Source organism: Pecten maximus, chromosome 1, assembly GCF_902652985.1.
Source record: "Pecten maximus chromosome 1, xPecMax1.1, whole genome shotgun sequence".
Classification (NCBI taxonomy): Eukaryota; Metazoa; Mollusca; class Bivalvia; order Pectinida; family Pectinidae; genus Pecten; species Pecten maximus.
Genome location: NC_047015.1, coordinates 36,418,781 through 36,437,986, shown reverse-complemented (window position 1 = coordinate 36,437,986; position 19,206 = coordinate 36,418,781). Strand labels below are relative to the sequence as shown.

At 36.0% G+C, this 19,206-nt stretch overlaps 1 protein-coding gene across 4 annotated transcripts in view; it reads right to left on the bottom strand.

The window, feature by feature from the left end:
- The window catches only part of LOC117332120 (RUN and FYVE domain-containing protein 2-like), a 59,351-nt gene that overhangs the window by 9,178 nt on the left and 30,967 nt on the right, over positions 1-19,206 (bottom strand). For 3 of the 4 annotated variants that reach the window (XM_033891004.1, XM_033891011.1, XM_033891017.1), the window contains 2 exons: positions 7,295-7,392; positions 200-286 (listed from right to left, as the gene is read on the bottom strand). In XM_033891004.1, the coding sequence (XP_033746895.1) occupies positions 200-286; positions 7,295-7,392 (185 nt within the window). The remainder of the gene's footprint in view (positions 1-199; positions 287-7,294; positions 7,393-19,206) is intronic. The other variant, XM_033891025.1, reaches the window with a different exon arrangement.

The window sequence follows — 19,206 nt, the reverse complement described above, 5'->3', positions numbered from 1 at the left end:
GTTCATATTGTCATACTAGATAAAGTGTCATGCCACAAACCGATATGAAGCGTTAGTCTCCTTCAGTTTTTTAATCGATTCAGGAAATGGTATAACATTTCATACAAGTAAAAGAGAGCAACAATACAACAAACAGGATATAAACACATGAAAATTGTATAATTCACGCAATCTTTTGACCAGAACGGTCCTATCTTACCGTTTACAATCTTTATCAGCTATAACCTGACCCAGTTTTCGGGCTGTTTCCTCTGCAGCCATTTTGTCAGAATCAGCCTGTTTAAGTCTGTGGTTACCATGACAACAGAAGCCGCAACACATAAAACATGCAAAAGAAAGAAAAACACAAAATGAGGGAGGAGAACAAAAAGCAATCGAATAAAATTTTCTTCTAAATATGCTTGTTTACTCTGTAAACTACTCAAGCGCAGCCAATGTCGACAGACATCTCGCTATCATCTCATGATACTATGTAAACACGAAATATGACGTATTTCCGGACATGTATATCAACATTATAACGCTTTTGTTTTTCAACTTATAACGTACCAGACCAAGCAATTCAAAGGTAAGCTCTCTAAACTATACGGAAAAAGTAACACGTAGCATATAACAACCACATTTTTCTAAGAGTTTAGCAAAACGAATAGAACGATCATTTGTCCTAATGGCCGAAACTGGACCTGCAATGCGCCAACCACTGGATACACAAAACAAGCCGTTGATACTTAAGCTGGACAGCCCCCCCCCCCCCCCCCCCCCCCCCTTTTTTTTTTTTTTTTTTTTTTTAAATATATTACCCTTTTACAGGTACAACGGCTTACGAATAACTAACAACAAAAGTAAAGAATAAAATGAAAAGGATATGATCACAAAGTGCAATTGAAGCGTGTTTTGCCGTGAAATACCAACTCTTACTTTTCATAGCAATGTGAAATGTCACTTAGGATTGTTGTTATAATAAACATTATATAAAACTGCGATGGATGTAAATTCAAGTCGAGTCGATCGCTATATAAGGACATAAACATAGATTAACGTCACCGGCCTGTTATCCATAATATCCATAATATCCATAATACATTGCGAGGTTCAGCCGATCGTCTAAATGAGATGTGATCACATGATCTGTTTTTACGCATCAGTCACCTGTTTCATTCATTAGATAATGATTTGTCAATAATGTTGCAAAAACTGCAGTGGGTAAAAGAATATGGCTTATCAACCGATAAAAATTGTCGAAATGTAAACTATACACATAAATTCAATATTCTACCTTTGGAATTTGTAACTTGGATGTTAACAAAGACACAAAAACTGGTATCCAAATGCAGTATATTTATACAGGAAAAATCGGGAATTGTTTGTTCATTTACTAGTTCCCGAACACTGGTCAAAAATTACAGTAATATTGTTTTGCTAGCTGTTTTAATTTTCTCAACTTTCATTCTTGTCACCCATTCATCTTTTACACTTTCAGGCATCACTCTCACATTCTCGTCAATCATCGCAATCAATTCCTGTATCATTCTCAGTTACAGGGAATTATCTTACTTTCATTGAAGAAATATTTTTTATATGTTCAAAAGACCAATTGTTTAACGCTTTTAAAAGTTGTGAGTTGTTGACACATTTCAATTGTACTATTAATCGACTTAATTTTTCTATTAGAAACACCTAAAGGCCCATGGCATATCAAATTATTGAAAGATTTAATCAATTCCATATGATATAGCCACTCATGTAAGATCCTCTATATATATTACATGTACATACTAGATTATTTATTGTAATTGGGGGCTTCTCCAATGGGATTCCCTCACTTCAAAATGTCATGTCACTTTAATCTATATACGGCCAATTTCTACCTGGAACTCTGGTATTAATTGTAAAACTACTTAATTCTCGTGATATGTGTGTTACGCGTGTTTCCACGATACACGCATTGATTGACATGTGTCCTAGTACAAAAATACATGTATGTGAATACATTATTGATAACGATTTCGGTGCTTTATTTTCTCAGTCTTTTATAAAAACGTGTAATTCCAAAGGTGAAGTCGTTTATAATCTTGTGAACTTTAAATTTATTGATACAAAATATTGAACAATAAATTACATAAATGAATTACCCAGAGCAAAAAAAAAAGATATTTATGCACGCAACACGTGTTTTTCGCATAGTAAACACGTAGTAAAAGAGATCATGTGATCACATCTCATTTAGTCGATCGGCCGAACCTCGCAATGCATTATGGATAACAGGCCAGTGACGTAAATATGTGTATGTCCTTATATAGGGATCGACTAGACCTGAAATTAAACAAATGTCTATCGATTTACAGACCAGTAGTATTAACAGTCTATTATTAAACTTATATTCCTATAAAGAAAACTCAGAAAAGGAGCACTCTTTCAATCGGAACAAGAGGCCTAGAAGGCCTATATCGCTCACCTGGATATTGCATTGATTATGGCAAAACAATCGACACATTTCTACAGGAGAAAAAAGATTCCAAAGAATTACATGTCAAATACCAAAGCTGTATCCTAATAGGTAATAATACAAAACAATTTTATTTAAAAAATGTACAAAACAATTTTATTTAAAAAATGTACCCTAACTATCTACGGATGACACCATGACGACGCTGACGCTAGGGGTATAGAAATAGATCTTCTGGACTTAGTCCCAGGAGGCTAATATATTCAAGAATAATTTGGGGTAAATTATAGAATATATATAGGAATATTATAACAGGACGAACGGACTGACGTACTGGCGGACTGACAGCTACACAGGACGTTCTTTTTACTATAATATATACTACGGTCATACAGTCGAAACACAACAGCAAAAACAGGAAGATAAGTTAAAACAAAATGGCAAATCAAATTATTAAACAATTCACGATGGACAATCTTAATATAATATTTGTTTGATACCAGGACGCATTTAGGCCAATATAATATAGATCATCATTTCATTTTCAATTTGGAATAGTCAAGACTTTTAAATGGTGCTGCAAATTTGAGACTGTCGTATGTTCTCAGGTTTTGATATTGAGAAGATTAAGACCATTCATACACGGTCGACTACCGAATGTGTAGTTATACGCCAAGAATACCGCACAAATGATGAATTCGAGAAGGGTCTAATTATAAACAATGGATATTTAATAATGGCATTTGGTGGTATTAATGGGAATTAATTCTGTAATGTCATATGTTTTAGTAGGCGAAATTTGGTCAATGCAGGTGAACCCATGCCTCAAGTTCAACTCTGTGATGTAGTTCAAAGGTCAAAATTTAGCTGAAAGTGACTCAGTCTTGGTGAATGGCAGTGTCCAACCTCGGTTGACCAATGCTTCAAGTATAAAGTTCAAGTGAAAAGTATAAAGGAAACTGTGTAGATCAAAGTGACAACTTTGAAACCTGACATACTGCCTCACCTGTATGAATCCATTGCCCAAAGTATAAAGATCCTGCGAAATATAAATTTTCAGTTGCTAGCAGAATAGTAGATAGAGCCAAGCAATTTGTTTCTTTGACGTATATCAATGGTTAAAGGTTAGACCAGAATGGCCTACTGTATTGGTGCATGACACACTATCTAACCTTGGTGAACTAATGTCCCAAGTATGAAGTTCCGGTAGGAGATGGAGCCCAGACACGATTAAATGCGGAAGGACGGACGGACGGACGGACGGACGGAAGTAATGAGGTAAGAAAATAAAACAATGGTCCCCCTGTTCCCGATTAGACAGTGGCATAAAAACTGATACATTTAGCTAAAATTGATAATGTATATCAAACTAAAGAGGTAATAGAAAAAAGTGACTACCAGATAGTGTCTATTTCGAACAAAGCCAGTATTACTAAGATCGATTCTAGTTGCCAATGACCCGGTGGAATTTCAAAGGCAAATGTCTCGATTAATAAGAAAATGAGTAATGATGATCACCTCGACAATAGATTCAAGATAGTTACCGAAAGAAAACGGTGGCGGGATGACAAATTGTTCATCAAATCAAAATTCGTTATAAGCATCCCGCGATTCACAGAAGCCCAATGATAACTGGTCACAATTAGGATAACTAATAGCATTTATTGTTGTAGGGAAAACAGGGAGACATTGCAATCTTTACGGACGACGGAAAAAGGTAATGATGGTGGACGCACAAAACATGACAGGCAAATGGCTTAAAGTCCACTTGACCAACGTCCACGTGATCAAGACATATACAGAAATTTTATGAGAAAAGCTGTATCAACTTTGTATTACCATGTTTCTCCAATTGAAGGTCTTATTTGTACATAAGCAGCGGTACCTTTCACTAAACATAGACAACTACATCCCGTAATGCTCGCTAGATGTACAGAACAATTGCACTCAAAATATTTTGTGTACAAGTCGTATGGCAAACAATGACAAAAGCCAAGTGGGCGAGGTTTTATTGCTCGTACTGACACGTTTTTTCTTACCGAGATGATTAACATACAATCGAGCTTATTTGATTCTATGCAGCACCTGCTAACACTATAAAAAGGAGGGTAGGCCCGCTGAATACTGGGGGAGCAATCTAGCAATATATATAAAGTAAGTTTTTATCTGCTCACACATTCCTTTAGGGAATACAAGTGAAAATAATTTGAAAGCAGAAGCAAACATAGTATAATTGCAATAACTGATTTCGAAGTTCAATGGCGAAATGATGATACGCAAATTTCAGAATCTTGTCAGGATATATGCTTAATGTCAAATGGCATTATACATAAACAGTTAATATATACGTGGAATTCCAAGCAACATTGCATATGGCAAACTGTGGCGCAACCAGGGCCATGTGAACGTTTGTAAATTGGTCTAGCTGAATTTTCGACAAACCGTATTTTCGTATTTTTGCGTATATCGTAAAACGAGGAGTACGGTTTACATAAACAAGAGGCCCAAAGGGCCTTAACGGTCACCTGAGATTTGAAATATTTCGGCCAACTAAATTGACCCTTTTTGCCCCGCCCACCAGCCCGGGGTCAACCAGGGCCAACATGTACATACCATCAAACTGTCATCCCATGCTGATAATTTGAACTAAGTTAGAATGAATTCCAATACAAATCCAACAAATAATAGTCAAAAATGTGATTTCCCTATATAAACTATAGTAAAGTTTACCCCCTACCCAGGGGCAAACATGAGACCCCAGGGTCATGAAATTCACAATTTTGGTAAAGCACCTTAAGACCCTTCCATCTATGAAGAGTATTTGATTCTACCATATCTGAGAGTAGAGAAGAAGATTTTTGAAATTTCAGTCAATTTGACCCTTTTTGGCCCCGCCCACCAGCCCCTGGGGGTCAACCAGGGCCAACATGTACATAACATCAAACTGTAATCCAATGCTGATAATTTGAACCAAGTTAGAATGAATTCCAATACAAATCCAACAAATAATAGTCAAAAATGTGATTTCCCTATATAAACTATAGTAAAGTTTACCCCCTACCCAGGGGCAAATGTGAGACCCCAGTGTCATGAAATTCACAATTTTGGTAAAGCACCTGAAGAGCCTTCCATCTATGAAGAGTATTTGATTCTACCATATCTGAGAGTAGAGAAGAAGATTTTTGAAATTTCAGTCAATTTGACCCTTTTCGGCCCCGCCCACCAGCCCCTGGGGGTCAACGGGGGCCAAAATGTACATAACATCAAACTGTAATCCCATGCTGATAATTTGAACCAAGTTAGAATGAATTCCAATACAAATCCAACAAATAATAGTCAAAAATGTGATTTCCCTATATAAACTATAGTAAAGTTTACCCCCTACCCAGGGGCAAACGTGAGACCCCAGGGTCATGAAATTCATACTTTTGGTAAAGCACCTGAAGAGCCTTCCATCTATGAAGAGTATTTGATTCTAACATATCTGAGAGTAGAGAAGAAGATTTTTGAAATTTCAGTCAATTTGACCCTTTTTGGCCCCGCCCACCAGCCCCTGGGAGTCAACCAGGGCCAACATGTACATACCATCAAACTGTCATCCCATGCTGATAATTTGAACCAAGTTAGAATGAATTCCAATACAAATCCAACAAATAATAGTCAAAAATGTGATTTCCCTATATAAACTATAGTAAAGTTTACCCCCTACCCAGGGGCAAACGTGAGACCCCAGGGTCATGCAATTCACAATTTTGGTAAAACACCTTAAGACCCTTTCATCTATAAAGAGTGTTTGACTCCACCATATCTGAGAGTAGAGAAGAAGATTTTTGAAGTTTTAGTCAATTTGACCCTTTTTGGCCCCACCCCTCAGGCCCCTGGGGGGTGGGGACCATATAATTCACAATTTTGGTTGACCTTCAGCCATAGAAACTTTCTGCCAAATTTCATTGAATTTTGTTAAGTGGTTTTGGAGAAGAAGTCGAAAATGTAAAAAGTTTACGGACGCACGACGGACGACGGACGACGACGGACAAAAGGCGATTAGAATAGGTCACTTGAGACTTCGTCTCAGGTGACCTAAAAAACGTATATGCTTGTGTGGATTTTTATATAAAATAGAACCATATGAAACCCTAACCTTTGCGGAATTTTTCATTCAAATTTTCTTGGATTTCAGATTTTGAATTACAATTGCATATCGGTATTCTCTGTTTATATTTAATGCATCACAACTAAGTGAAGAATACAGATATTTCAATATGATGTTGCTTTATATAACGTCCAGCCAATTACTGTTTATGGACTTCAGAATTCAGAATATGTATTATCTTCATCTTTAATGTAACTCGGTGTATTCGTTTTTCTCAAATATCGAGACGGGTATAATATAACAAGTATTACATGTATGGCGTCTTTAAAACGATATGTGGAATTTTAGAAAAAGGAGTTTTACAGTCATATAAAATTCGCCTAAATATTACGTTAAGCATTAACATATAATCATGTGATACATCATATGATACAGAAAATATTTACAATAATCCCGTTTGCAGTGTCCTGATGGGCTTCTATGTTTTTTATATTACATTTTCTAGAATGTTTTAACTTTCACCAATGATTCAATTCGGTACAAAGTGTATGGTCATGTTACAAGGTACAATTATCATGTTTGCGATATTGCAAAACAAAAAACATCGCAAAATAAGCAATAATTCATAAACAGACCATCAACGTTGTATACGTATATAATACTTAACAGAAAATGCTAATTTACTAAGAAAGGGTCTTACCTAAACTGGTAATGAAGGCTTTAAATGAATACTTTCATTTTTTTTAACAACCCACCTCTTCTCCATGTCTTTTAGTGTGGTGACCAGCTGTGTGGTTTTATCTTCAAGTTTTGTCACCAGCTCTGTTTTGTGTTTAAGACTTTGGTCACAGCTCTGTGAAAGATATAAACCATGTATTATTTTGGATTACATAACATAACAAACAACAATATATCATAGGATCGAATAAAAGTCACACAAGTGAATATTACACTTAAATACGAATATCTCAATCGACAAAGAACATGCCAAATAATTAACATGAACTTTGCATGATTCATTAGCAATGCTAGGGACGAAAGTGGGGAAATTAATATGGACCTAAGCAATTGTTTAACTACAGTATAAAAGGGGAATTCAATTAACACAAAACGAATATCTGTCTCGTATTTTAATATATTGAAAGAAAATTATAAAAGAGCATCAAATACATGTGTACATCTGAGCCGTGCCACTATTAACAACAATACAACGTGGCATACAAAGTAACAACAAAGCCCAGGGACTTAAAACGTGGCATACAGGGTTACAGCGAATTCCGAGGATTAATAATGTTGGCTATAAGGTGACGACAGACCCTGGGGACTTAACGGGTGGCAGTCAGGGAAGGATCGAACCCCGGGGACTTACAGTGTGGTATACGAGGTAACAACAAACGCGGGGAATTAAAACGTGGAACAAAGGGTAACAATAAATCCCGAGGAATTAAAACGTGGCATAAAGGGTAACAATAAATCCCGAGGAATTAGAACGTGTCATAAAGGGTAACAACAAATCCTGGGTAATTAAAACGTGATATACAAGATAACAACAAATCCTGGGGAATTAAAACGTGACATACAAGATAACAACAAATCCTGGGGAATTAAAACGTGATATACAAGGTAACAAAAGACCCGGGGAGTACAAATGTGGCATACGGGTAACAGCAAATCCCGGGGAATTAAAACGTGGCATAAAGGGTGACAATAAATCCTCGGGAATTAAAACGTGGAACAAAGGGTTACAATAAATCCTGTGGGATTAAAACGTGACATAAAGGGTAACAACAAATCCTGGGGAATTAACACGTGACATAAAGGGTAACAACAAATCCTGGGGAATTAAAACGTGGCATAAAGGGTAACAACAAATCCTGGGGAATTAAAACGTGGCATAAAGGGTAACAACAAATCCTGTGGGATTAAAACGTGACATACAGGGTAACAACAAATTCTGGGGAATTAACACGTGGCATAAAGGGTAACAACAAATCCTGTGGGATTAAAACGTGACATAAAGGGTAACAACATATCCTGGGGAATTAAAACGTGACATACAGGGTAACAACAAATCCTGTGGAATTAAAACGTGATATACAAGGTAACAAAAGACCCGGGGAGTACAAATGTGGCATATGGGTAACAGCAAATCCCGGGGAAATACAACGTGGCATAAAGGGTAACAACAAATTCTGTGGAATTAATATGTGGCATACGGGTAACAGCAAATCCTGGGGAATTAAAACGTGGCATAAAGGGTAACAACAAATCCTGTGGGATTAAAACGTGACATACAGGGTAACAACAAATTCTGGGGAATTAACACGTGGCATAAAGGGTAACAACAAATCCTGTGGGATTAAAACGTGACATACAGGGTAACAACAAATTCTGGGGAATTAAAACGTGATATACAAGGTAACAAAAGACCCGGGGAGTACAAATGTGGCATATGGGTAACAGCAAATCCCGGGGAAATACAACGTGGCATAAAGGGTAACAACAAATTCTGTGGAATTAATATGTGGCATACGGGTAACAGCAAATCCCGAGGACATCTGTCATTAAAATCAATGGAAGTGTTTCCTAATGAATATGTCACTGGTCTTTATAGCAGACACTGCCGTCCTTCTCGGCGAATAATGCAATTCAAATGTGAGTATTGCAATCTTATTGATGACACGGTATTGCAATGCTTTAAAAGAATATCAATAGTTTATATGGATAATTGAATAAAAACAGTGAAAATGCAACGTTTTGTATCCTTATTTAGACTTGTGAAAATTTTGATTTCTTTTCTTTTCTTCTTATCATTAAGGACTCTAGTATCATTGTAGGGGTCATTCTAATCAATGTAATTTTATGTCGTTGATTTTTTTTAAATTGAGATTTTCTGAAAATAGAAATCAAAGGGCCAAAGGCCCTGAGAAACGTCAGGGTCTGAGGTCATATAATAAGAAATTTAAAATTGGATTTTATACTCAGACAGTTACATTTGTATCAAATGAAATGTCTTAATCTGGTTATTCCTATTCTATATATATTCAAGAAAACATGTATAACATATTGATCTGCTGACAACTTTCTAATAGCTGAGTATAGTTATTTCCCTATTTCTTTAATGCTCGAGAAAGATTATTGATATACTCCTGAATCAGTAAAGCTGCTTGTAAACTTTGAAAAAAAAATCAACTGAACGACAAATCGGTCTATTAACAGAACATGTTGTACAGCCAAAGATAAAATCCAAGATGTACATGCCTAAGTTTTATCATTTTATTTATACTATAAGATGTTAATTAGGCCTAGCAAACATATATTTTATGACCCCTAATACCATATTTAACTCCGATAGAAAATTGCGGTCGCGTTGTCCGACGAGAGATATCTAGTTTTGACAAGACGCCAGTACATCAGTCACGGATCATAATCGTTAGATTCTTTTCAAATAAACAAATAATAACCTTATTTAATAAAATCCTCATGAAAAACGGCAATGTAGTTTGTTACAACTTGCCTTCAATTCCTGGTGGTATTTCTTGCGGACAAATGAATATATGAAACTGCGAACGGTCGTTGGTTTAGTTACATAAGACATAACCGCCATTTTGGCCGATTAGTGATGATCAAGTGATTAGTCACGTGACAGCTGAAGTTATCTCGTGGAATGCTCGGCTGCATTTGACTACGTAAAATAGGGTTGGTTTTGGGCTTATATGAAATGTTCCTTGCATATGAACTCATGATGAACATATGAGTCTAAGACATGTGGATAGTTTCTCTGTGAATGCATGTAAATTTCCACGACGATCAAATTGATTTTTTTTACTTTCGTTTTCAAGACAGGATTGAGACAGAACTAAGTAATCCTACGCCAACAAAATTGTATAATATACTGACGAGGAAAATGTTTATATTAATACTCTGAAATAGTACAGAACACCAAACGTCCATTTTTCATTTTAAATAATTGCAGTAAACACGTGAACCATCAGTTAAATCGTGTCAATAATTGCTGTCAAATAGGAACTATATATTAGGCTGCGGATGTATATCATTTGTATGACAGAAAAGAGGAATTGTTAGCCGGAAACAAAAGTGTCACTAACAACATTTACCCACCACGACTATAACGGCAGGTGCCAAAGGCATCCTGACGTTACAAAATCAGTATCTTTACATTTCCTGTTACTTCAAGGAGGAGAGATGTTCGAAACGTACAGTATATGTAATTGGTTGATGACATACTATTGAACTTAATTAAGTAATTAAAGAAATGTCGTTTGATTGGTCGATTATATTACAAATGAAAAAAAATGTCAATTTCTACAGAGTATATGCACGTTCGCGGATTTGTTCAACAATATACTTAAAAACATATACGTAAACCTTAATGCATTATTCACACTTCCATAATTCGTTATACACAAAACACTGCTTTTAAAAACATGACACAACAAATATTAATCATGAAACTTATTCATTTGGGATGCTATCTTTAGTTTTGGTATGTGGAACTTTCCTTGAGAAACAGAATAATGATGATGAAACAGGTTCGAAATGTTGCATTTGCATTACAAATACCGCAAAAGAGTAATTATTTTTTTCAGATAAGATTTTTAATTAGACTTTCGGATTAATGAACCTACTGCATTTCTCCTTGGGACAGTTCACAAGGGATCTGTTTTGGGCATAATTGCTATTTTGTTTTCAATTTAAAGTTCAGTTTATACGATTTAGCCTGTATGAACGAAGACACACCGACCCCAGAGCGATTGTTATTTTTGTAGATAGAAGTAAACCCTTGATTAGAACATAACCAACTGTAAATCCTTTTCTGAAAGTCGGCTATGAAGATTAATGTGATAGTATAACGTTTCCAATCGTTTTTTTTAACATATTCGTGCATGATTATTGAAGTAAAGATATGATATATCAATGTTGCAGACCTGAAGCTCGCATAATATAATAGAATCGACACAATTTTACTCTCATATCGATCAAAAATATGCTCTGAATCTAAAAATATATGTAACGAGAAACAAGCCTTTCGGATTTAATCTTTATATCGAGGCATATACGAGTATGATGTTTAAATGTAACCCAAAACTACAGCACAAGATATTACAGTTGCAGTTATGATGGAAATAACAATATAACGCAAATTGAGAATGAAGACAATAGATGTTACGTAATCCCCCGAAAGTCATATTAAAGGAACATAACGGTAAAGTAATTTTTATTTTGCATTTTTTTTTATATTATTGCATATATATTTAAAAGATATAACCTTATGACAATTTGATTTTGATGAAATGTGTACATAAAAACATAAAGCATTAATTATAACAAGAGATCCCAGAGGGATCTTGGCGCCCACCATTGAATGATCTTTATAGGTTCCATGTCAGATTGATCTTTTCTCTACTTTTCCCTTCCTCTAAGTCTTACTAATCTGTGTAAATTCAGAAACAGCCCTCTAGTACTTTTCAAACAAGGGGAACCTATATATAAAATTTAAGATTTAGCGACAATGGCTGTCTGTCGGCCATGTTGTTTTCGGATTGGTCCCAAAATGCAACACCAAGGACCAAGGGGAACCTACATATGAAATTTGAGAAAGATCCCTTCAGTACCTTCTGTAAAATAGCGATAACAAACTTCAATTGTCAAAATCCAAGATGGCTGCCTGTCGGCCATGTTGTTTTCCGATAGGTCTCAAAATGCAATATGCATAACTAGGCACCAAGGGGAACCAACATATGAAATTTGAGAAAGATCCCTTAAGTACTTTCTGAGAAATAGCAATAACAAACTTCAATTGTCAAAATCCAAGATGGCTGCCTGTCGGCCATGTTGTTTTCCGATAGGTCTCAAAATGCGATATGCATAACTAGGCACCAAGGGGAACCTACATACGAAATTTGAGAAAGATCCCTTAAGTACTTTCTGAGAAATAGCGATAACAAACTTCAATTGTCAAAATCCAAGATGGCTGCCTGTCGGCCATGTTGTTTTCCGATAGGTCTGAAAATGCAATATGCATAACTAGGCACCAAGGGGAACCAACATATGAAATTTGAGAAAGATCCCTTCAGTACTTTCTGAGAAATAGCGATAACAAGAATTGTTTACGGACGGACGGACGGACCACGGACCACGGACGCAGGGCGATTTGAATAGCCCACCATCTGATGATGGTGGGCTAAAAAGGTAATCACAATTCGTTGTTCAACAGTCTGGATATATAAATTGTTTGTCATACACGATATAACGCTTGCCCCCAAAAACTACAACACTTGAAAACAAAATTGAGATCCCATGTGAGTCGACCGCGGTTGAAAACGGTAACAGCTTCAGCAACAAAAAGAAGAATGGCCAAATGGTCAAATACAATGTAAGAATTACACTGGGAAGCAGTACAGTAGATGGGAACAGTTCAAACAAGCGAACAATGAATACGTACGCTGCTCGCATTTTGCTGCTATGTCTATACGCAATAACAAACTTGGTACAATATTTATACAGTCTGTACCAGTACTTCGCTGCAGTCTTTCACTACTATATGCAGTGGGATAACTCTTATATACACATACATATTTACGCCGGAATATATGCAGAAAGTGTTAAAACATTTAAAACAATGTATAACGTCGTTATCCAACTAACCTAGATGGAATATTTCGACTTGTAAGCTATCGAGTGTTTGTGTTTACGGATGAAAATGTCTCGATTTCAACACAGTCACGTGATGACTTAAAAATAATTCCCGCGTTAAATTTAGAGGGGGTTTCCCAACTAAATCGAGTGGTCAAGCTAGACATAGGGATCGACTGTGAATATGGGATAGCACAGAAACATAACTGGAAGGTATAAAAAAAAACGTACATTCAATGAAAATAACAACGTTTTTACCGTGATGTCCCTTTAACCGACCAAAAAGAATTCACAAAATAAAAAAATAAAAAAACATGAGGTCCAAAGGTCTTAACGGTCATTTTGGTCCCGCATATCAGTTAACAAGTCACACAGCACTGCACCAATGAACCATGACAATCTATTTTGGTACTGTGGGAATCACAAAAGGTCAAGCAATATTTTACCAATATGTTAAGCTCAGACTATCGTTGTACTTAGCGTGAAACGAAAAGAAAGGTTTTCCGGTTTCAGTCATCTGATCCCTTGTTAACCTTCCCCTCAAGCCCCTGGAGGTGTGGACACAATTTTGGTTGACCTTCGGCCATGAAAGCTTTCAGCAAAATTTCATTAAAATTTGTTCAGAGGTGTGGACACTCGTACAATGAACCTACATGTACATGGAATGACGTAGATACAATAATGTATTACTGTAGGACTTAACAAATCGTGTACAAGAGATAAAAAATCAAATAAGAACAAAAGGCCCATGGGCCTTAACGGTCACCTGATTTTTGAAATATTTCAGTAAATTTGAATGAAAGAATGAATTTCAAAACAAATAAAACAAATGATAGTCAAAAATGTGATTTCCCTTTAACTATAGTAAAGCTTATCCCCTCCCATGGGGCAAACGCGAGACCCCAGGGCTAGGAAATTCACAATTATGGTAAAGCACCTTAAGATCCTTCGATCTGTGAAGAGTATTTAATTCTACCTTATTTGGGATGCAAGAAGAAGACTTTTAAAATTTTAATTAATTTGACCCTTTTTGGCCCCGCCCATCAGCCCCTGGGGGTCAGTCAGGGCCAACATGTACAAACCATCAAACTGTCTTCCCATGCTGATAATTTGAACCAAGTTAGAATGAATTCCAATACAAATCCAACAAATAATAGTCAAAAATGTGATTTCCCTATATAAACTATAGTAAAGTTTACCACCTCCCCAGGGGCAAACGTGAGATCCCAGGGTCATGAAATTCACAATTTTGGTAAAGCACCTTAAGACCCTTTCATCTATGAAGAGTGTTTGATTCCACCATATCTGAGAGTAGAGAAGAAGATTTTTGAAATTTTTGTCAATTTGACCCTTTTTGGCCCCGCCCACCAGCCCCTGGGGGTCAACTAGGGCCAACATGTACATACCATCAAAGTGTCATCCCATGCTGATAATTTGATACAAGTTAGAATGAATTCCAATACAAATCCAACAAATAATAGTCAAAAATGTGATTTCCCTATATAAACTATAGTAAAGTTTACCACCTCCACAGAGGCAAACGTGAGACCCCAGGGTTATGAAATTCACAATTTTGGTAAAGCACCTTAAGACCCTTCCATCTATGAAAAGTATTTGATTCTACCATATCTGAGAGTAGAGAAGAAGATTTTGAATTTTTTGTCAATTTGACCCTTTTTGGCCCCACCCACCAGCCCCTGGGGGTCAACTAGGGCCAACATGTACATACCATCAAAGTGTCATCCCATGCTGATAATTTGATACAAGTTAGAATGAATTCCAATACAAATCCAACAAATAATAGTCAAAAATGTGATTCCCCCAATATAAACTATAGTAAAGTTTACCCCCTCCCCAGGGGCAAACGTGACACCCCAGGGTCATGAAATTCACAATTTTGGTAAAGCACCTTAAGACCCTTTCATCTATCAAGAGTGTTTGATTCCACCATATCTGAGAGTAGAGAAGAAGATTTTTGAAGTTTTAGTCAATTTGACCCTTTTTGGCCCCGCCCCTCAGGCCCCTGGGGGGTGGGGACCATATAATTCACAATTTTGGTTCACCCTCAGCCATGGAAGCTTCCTGTAAAATTTCATTGAATTTAGTTCAGCAGTTTTTAAGAAGAAGTTGAAAATGTAAATTGTTTACGACGCACGACGCACAACGCACGACGCACGACGCCGGACAAAAGGCGATTGCAATAGGTCAACTGAGACTTCGTCTCAGGTGACCTAATAAACTGACAAAAATGATTTCTAGAATGCGAAGGTGAAGACATGTTCATTAACTCCACGGATTATAGTGTAACAAAATGAGTATGCAGTGTTAAAATTATAACACGAATCAGCATGATTGATTTGACATGTTTATAATTACTTCACTCCGAGTATATTACTTAATTTAGAATTATGCTATCCATCCTCTAACATCGATTCATCAAAATCACCCACTCCACCCCCCGGCGTTCATGGCGATCCGTTCCCTTAGTGTTTCTACCATGCCACTTTTCGTTTTGTTATAGTTATAAAATAGCAAGCTAAGGCTTGGCTCGAATCCCCGAAATGAAGGCTACGTGAAACAGAAAAACGTGGTATATAATTTAGGTAAATAGCACCGATATAATAACGAACTCAAAATCGATTACACAAGGGCAAAATATAAACAAATGATACATTTGCATGGAAGCTCCTGAAAAAAACAAGGATAATAATGCCAGGTTCTCTGGAGGAGTAAGCGTCTACGGGCTGTGTCTACACGTAGATGGTTGTAATGAAAAGTATAAGAGCCTACCTGTTACGTACATCCATGCTCTAATTTTATAACCGACACCTAAATTATGTTTCATGGTCATGACAACTGAAGATTAAATATATTTTGCAGCCATACTATGGAGTTACAAATCAATAAATCGCCACGTCGCAATGATATTAAAAGTAACTTAACTGTTTTATTATGAAGGATGATATCCTCAAAATTCCTACGGCGACACCCATTAAAATATTGAAGTATCGTTCCGGTACTTCTGTGTCAAGCACTGATGTACTTCGAGCCACAATAGCTATTCAGAAAAGACTAATTCTCTGATTGATATACGTAGGCGTGCGGAGAAAACTATTGAAGTTTTATTTGTGCCTAGTGTAAAAAAAGCATCTTCACTTTCCTACATTTTTCTAAAAGCTTGAACATTCCACTGTTAACGAATTTGGAATATATTCAAATAATTCGCAAGTGCTTTAATTTTGTCAGAGATCTTTAATGCATGCAAATTAAATACGATTTTAAGTCGTGTGTAACATTTTACCATGAAATACACCTTACTATACAAAACATGAACTGCAGTATTAAACTTTGTTATCTGTGGCTTATAACTTTTAAATTAATCAACGGTTTCGTTTCCTCTATCAGAATTTTCTCGAATTCTTGAGCCAAAGCAATTATCTACTTGGTATGTAGTCAACGGATACTAAATAGAGACAGGATGAAACACGCCAGCTGATGAATTATTCAGAGAACTATATCCTATTATAAAGCGTATTTGGCTAACTGATTAAACATTTTCGGAGGTATTATTGCACGATTCGGAAACGGTGTAATCATCGGTAAGCTCCGTTTTCTGTCAACAAATAATAGATGTAAAATACACACACTGACAAAGTTACCGTTTTAAGGCCAATATGAGTTTTACTTCTTTCAAATGAATTCAAATTCAGGATGTTATCAGATTCAATGTCTGCTGTAGATGAATAATTGATGCTTGGCCACTCTATTTGACCAGTTCATCGCTTCGTCAATAAACATACTGATTGGAGGTCCCTTGGACATGCAGTTATGGCCGAGGTGTATGTAGTTATTGACGTGCAGCAGCTGGAAAACAAAGGTCCCGAGGCTGACTGAGATATAACAAGGTAATTGTCGGAGATATACATAAATATGTCCCGATCAGTTTACATTGATTGCGAATATGCGCCATATTTGGTCATTTCGAGATGGTATTCAAACGTATCGAGACAAAAATAAATACTATAAATAATCAACTCGAAATAATGCTTGTGTTTAGAAACTTGATAACCCTTCCTGAAATGTTTTATATGTCTTTAAGGTATATACGTAATAAATATTTATATAATAAAGATTAACCAACAAATTTATTTTACGCCCAAATTTCAAATACGGCCTCCTTACTATTCCCACTCTATTCCACAGTATTTATTTCATGATTCCTTACCACGATTAAATGATCACATCAGATTTTATGAGTGGCTTGATATTAAACTTACAGGGCAGATGCGAGTAGGTGATTAGAAATAGTTAAGTTTATCAGCAAGGAAATTCTACCCTCGGGTGTACAATTTGGGATCAGAACCGAGGCTTGTCGAGGTTCTAATCCCAAATTCTACACCCGAGGATAGAATTTCCCTATCCCACATATCTAACATATGATGGACTATTTTTTCTCACACCTTTTCGTAAAAAGCGTTTGGAAATCGATCCAACATGGCGAAACCATATAGAAACTTTGGATCTTTTCTCGGTTACCGACAATAAAACCTATTACGTATTTGGAAAGATGAAAAGAGTATGGTTTACAATGAAAAATAAGCTGACTGTCAAAGTGTCAATATAACAACAAATATGAATTAATGTTTGTTAGAGGTGATCGGCTTTTTGGAAACTGCCGACTGATGTTTGACATCATATCATATTCCTCCGCCTATAAATTCTCAACTAAAGTAACAATATGACTGAATTTATAAGTCAATGATAATAATTACAGTAATTAAATTAGAGATATCCCACAAGGGTGTTCTACATGGGACAAATGTATCACACATATACAAAGGCGTGAGAAACGGTTTTAACATAGTAACCTGGGGTCTTTCATAGCCAGTAATTTTAATTGCCCTAACTTAGTAACATAGGGCCTAACAGCTACATCACGGCCCTAACGGTGTAGCCTAGGGCCTTGCATAGTTAAATTTATATCTTATGGCCCTAACGTAGTAACCTGGGGCCCTAACTTAGCAACCCAGGGCCCTACCTTAGCTATCCTAGGATCCTAACTTAGTATCTTAGGGACGATATAATACTCACAATAAGTAATTTCAATTTCAAAATATATACACAGTTTGTTTTGTCTCTTACTGTTGACCGGAAGAAAACACTCAAAACAAGATTCAAGGTCTGCTGTGGGATACGACTACATGCTGGATATGTTACTGTAGAACATGAAACCTTTGCTGTGTATCAACGTTCGTTGTTTTCGTTGAGATATAATATTGGTACATGTATATTATTGACGCCAGAGATTTTCCTTCATGTGTACCTTGCGGACAAATAACTGACCATTTCCCCTTGACAAATCTTGCTTAAATTCCCAAATATCTCTTTTTTCCATACTAAGATATGTTTAGGTATGTCTAGGTAAGTGATTGTACTTAGAATTAAACCAAAGTTTTATTTCAAGAAAAATGAACAAACATTGGAACTTTACATTTGATGTAGTATTTAGAAAATACTTAAAACTTCATTCTGGTAATCTTAATTTTTCCACGCCTATACTAGATTATTGGGGTTTTAACTTCAGCGTATGCATTGAACCATCAAATAATGCGATTTCACATAATTATAAGTAAATTCTATATATTTTTTAAGAGAAAGTTAAAATGTGATTTTCCCCCTCATTTTTCTCAATTTGATATTAAACAGCGTAATTTTTTTTAAGTAGCAAAATCCCTGTGTGCATGTGCTAACTACGAAGGCCTGTACCCATAAAATATATCAAATTGTAAATTATATATAGCATAAAAAATAAAAAGCCTGTTATTAAAATTTATTTCCAAACATTCAATTAATAACAAGAGATCTATTTGCTTCGAACTAGTGTTTCCAAAACTACCAAACATTTTTCTAAAAAAATGTTTATTAATAACATCCGACCAATCAGCATAATTGAAGACGTACAAATTGAACAAGTAAACGCTTAAAGTTGAAAAAAGAGCTATCATATATG